The sequence below is a fragment of the Humulus lupulus genome, chromosome 7 (genome assembly GCF_963169125.1).
Source record: "Humulus lupulus chromosome 7, drHumLupu1.1, whole genome shotgun sequence".
In the NCBI taxonomy this organism is placed as follows: domain Eukaryota; kingdom Viridiplantae; phylum Streptophyta; class Magnoliopsida; order Rosales; family Cannabaceae; genus Humulus; species Humulus lupulus.
In genome coordinates this window covers 24,044,442-24,048,427 of record NC_084799.1, presented here as the reverse complement: position 1 = coordinate 24,048,427, position 3,986 = coordinate 24,044,442, and the positions used below count along the sequence as shown (strand labels likewise).

The 3,986-nt window shown below is 37.1% G+C and overlaps 1 protein-coding gene across 1 annotated transcript; it reads right to left on the bottom strand.

Annotated features, from left to right (window-relative positions):
- Positions 1 to 2,701: 2,701 nt before the first annotated feature.
- On the bottom strand, positions 2,702 to 3,778 carry LOC133791499 (uncharacterized). Its single transcript, XM_062229423.1, has one exon. The coding sequence runs from the start codon at positions 3,776 to 3,778 to the stop codon at positions 2,702 to 2,704; it is 1,077 nt and encodes a 358-aa protein (XP_062085407.1).
- Positions 3,779 to 3,986: the final 208 nt, after the last annotated feature.

Genomic DNA, 3,986 nt, shown 5'->3' with positions numbered 1-3,986 from the left:
AAATGTAATTACTGTGGTAGTGAATATGCATGTGGTAGCAAGAATGATGCAACTACTAATTTGTTGCATCATATTAGAACTAAATGTAAGAAGTTTCTTGGGAGAGGTGAAAAGAAGCAAAAAATACTATGTTTTAATATAATGAAACGGGGGGGGGGGGGGGGGGGGCAACACTTTGGTGACACATAAATTTGATCTAGAAAAAATAAGGGAATATGTTGCTAGGATGATTGTCAAAGATGAGCTTCCCTTTTCTTTTGTGGAAAATGAAGGTTTTAGAGAACTACTTTGGAAAATTGAGCCTAAATTTCATGTCCCTTCACACACTACTATTACAAGGGATATTATGGGTCTTTACCTTAGAGAGAAGAAGAATTTGAGAGATATGTTTGTGAAAAAAAACAACGAGTTTTTCTTACAATTGATACATGGAAATCTTGTCAAAATTTGCATTACATGTGTTTAACTGCTCACTTTATTGATGATTCTTGAGTTTTACATAAGAATATATTGGGTTATTGTGTTCCCAACAATAAAGGAAACACACTTGGCAAAGCTATTGTAATGACTCAACTATTTCTAAGACCTTTGACCTTTAAAACTACTAGACATAACTACTATTTTAGGAAACATACATCATAAATAACATAACATTATTTAAAACCCAAAATATTGTACCAATACAAAATAAAGTAAAAATATAAAATAAAATGTGATATGGTATGGGATCCCATTGTTTTTTTTTTTATGAAAAGGAAAATTATATTGAACCAAAAAAACAATTACAACCCAAGCTCACAGGGAGCTCAAAAAACAAAACAGATTACAAGTGACATATAAACTCTAACACAACCTTCTCTTTTTTCACAAGATGCTTCCTAGAAATGCTTAACAATCTAGCTTTCAAGAAAGACTTAATCAAGTGATCAAATCTAGGAACTGACATAGCAGAAGATCTAAAGATACAAGAATTACGATTTAGCCAAATAAAATACACTGACGCAGCAAGAGCTGTTGCTGCAATTTTTTGCACCAGACCTTTCGGTCTCCCAACCATCCACAAGAGCTAATTAGCAAACTTGGAAGGTCAAATAGCTTCTCCCAGCCAAGATTCAACCCTATGCAGAATTTGTTTAGAATAGACACAATCAAAGAACAAATGAGCATGAGTCTCCATTTCTAATTCACAAACAGGGCACAAGGAAGAGTCAAGCCGAATATGGGAATGCACAAGCTTGTCCCGAGTAAGCAAATGACAATGGACTGATTGCCATAATATGAATCTGTGTTTAGGAATAGAGAGATTGTACCAAACAACATTAGCAAAGGTAACCTTTTTCCTGTTTCAGCAAAAGATTATATAATAAGCTCAAATTGATCTTTCTGTTGGTAATCGCAGCCTCTAAATCATCACCGGATAAGAAAGATTTTAGCTTAACCAATTTCCTCCAATACCAGCTCACATCAACCTTGAGATTGTACTCCCAATAATTCTGCCTTTTGAGATAAAGATCATCAACCCATTTAACTCAAAGCATATCTTGCTTGGAAGAAAGCGCCCAAACATACTTAGCTAAAATGCAATTCGCTTCTGTTGTCTTTAGAACCCCAAAAAAAATTTCTGCACAGACGGTCAATCTCATGAGTGACACTCTGAGGAAGAAGAAAGGTACTCATCCAATAGGACTTGATGCCTAACAACACAGAATGTATAAGCTGAGCTCGGCCAGCAAAGGAAAGATGATGACTATTCCATGAATGGAGCCTAAGTTGGATCTTTTTAATTATTAACCCATAATCACCAGCCTTCCATTTAGTAGGACGGAGAGGGATCCCAAGATATCTTAGAGGAAATGAACCCTCCGCAATATTCAGATTGTCCAAAATGCTCCTCTTATCCTCATCTTTCAAACCACCAAAATAGCCATGAGATTTAGTCATATTAGCTGACAGTCCAGATGCTTGACTGAACAAAGTGAAACCCTTTTGAAGAATTCGGACCGACCTAAGAGACCCTTTGCAAAAAATCACAAGGTCGCAAAACAAAGACTAACAAGTTTCAGCTTCTTACAATGGGGATTAAATCTAAAATCCTTTTTATGAGATGCTTGAATAAGAAGTCTAGTGAGGTATTCCATAACTAGCACAAACAATAAGGGAGAAATAGGATCCCCTTGTCTTAACCCTTTCCTACCAATAAATTCCCCTTGCAACCTACCATTCATCAAAAGAGAGTAAGAAGTGCCCTTCAAACAAACCATAATCCTATATATAAAACGGCTAGGAAAATAGTATGCTCTCAGAATACCCTCAAAAAACAGCCAATCAATAGTGTCATACTCCTTGCTAAGATCAATCTTCATCACACACCGAGGGGAAATATTTTTCCTCTTGTAGCCTTTAATTAGACCCTGAAAAATGAGAATGTTGTGAGCCAACGAATGGTTTTTGACAAAAGCTCCTTGATTCTGATTAACTAACAATGGCAGCACCCTAGCCAACCTCATACATAGCATTTTTGGAATACACTTGTAAAGCGTATTACAGCACGCAATCGATCTGGAATCCACTGCTCTAGTAGGAGTCTCAACTTTAGGAATAAGAGAGTGGGTAGTTTTATTTAATTCTGTAGGAAGCTCACCATGATAAAAAAAAACCCCCAATATTACATCAGCTATTTCATCTCCCAAGTCTTTCCACATTACTTTAAAGAAGCCCGAGCCAAATCCATCAGGACCCGGGCTCTTAACAGAGCTATTTTCACATCCTTCTTGGTAAACGGTTTAAGTAAACTCAGTTGATAATCCAAACTCAAAGTATCACCATGAATAAAGCAGTCTTTTTGAATTTGAGAGGAGGTTGAACTAGGACTGCCCATGATACTTCTAAAATGATTCAAGAAATGAGCAACAACATCCTCAAACTTATCATTTATCTGACCTTTATCATCCAAAAAAGATGTGATCCGATTAGCAGCTTTCCTCTGCTTAAGACTAGCATGAAAATGTGTAGAATTTTTGTCTCCAAAACAAAGCCAGGTGATCTTTCTTCTTTGTCGAAGAAAACTTTCATAGATTCTATATTGACGAGAAAAATCCAAACAGGCAGTCCTTTCAGCAAGTTGAAGCTCAGCTGAATGAGGATTTTGTTGAAGGTTACACTGAGCATTTTGATAGTGATCCCTAGCTGCTGAATAGTTGTGAATGACATCACCAACCTCCCTTTTATTGAACCGATGAAGGACATGCTTGAGCCTATCCAATTTTTGCATAATTCTCACTAAACCATGAGCATGTAAAGGCTTGGACCAGCTATTGGGCACAGTGTCTCTGAAGTCAGTATGCTCAGCCCACATGTTATAAAATCTAAATGGTTTAATCCCTGAAATCGAATCATGCATAGATTTAATGATACAGTAACAATGGTCAGATAAAATATCCCAGTTAGTCAAGGCTTCAAACTGAGGAAAAAGATCCACCCAATCTTCATTTTTGAAAACTCTGTCCAATTTTGAAAAAATTCTGGCCTCAGCTTCTTGCTTATTCGACCAAGTGTAATGAGAACCAATTATGTGTAATGCATCCACCATACCAAGAGCCCTACACCTTTGAGCATCTTCCATTTCCAATTCAGTAACTGCACACCCACCAATACGATCATCAAAATCAAAAGCTGCATTAAAGTCCCCAGCCAGGAGCCAAGGTTTCATAGGGAAATTCAGTAAAGCCAAAGCCTGCCATAAATCTTGTCGTTCCTCAACCGTATTCCTCCCATACATGAAAGACACTCAGAATTCCTTACCTGTGCCCAAAGATTTCACTCGATAGTGAAAAAATTGATCACTCTCCTAAAGCACAGCAACAGATACAAAACCAGATTGCCAAACCAGAAAAATTCTACCTTCAATAGTCGGACTAGTAAACCAATTCCAGCCAACAAAAACATTCTTCATCATCTCCTCAATCTTATTACCCCGAAGCTTGGTT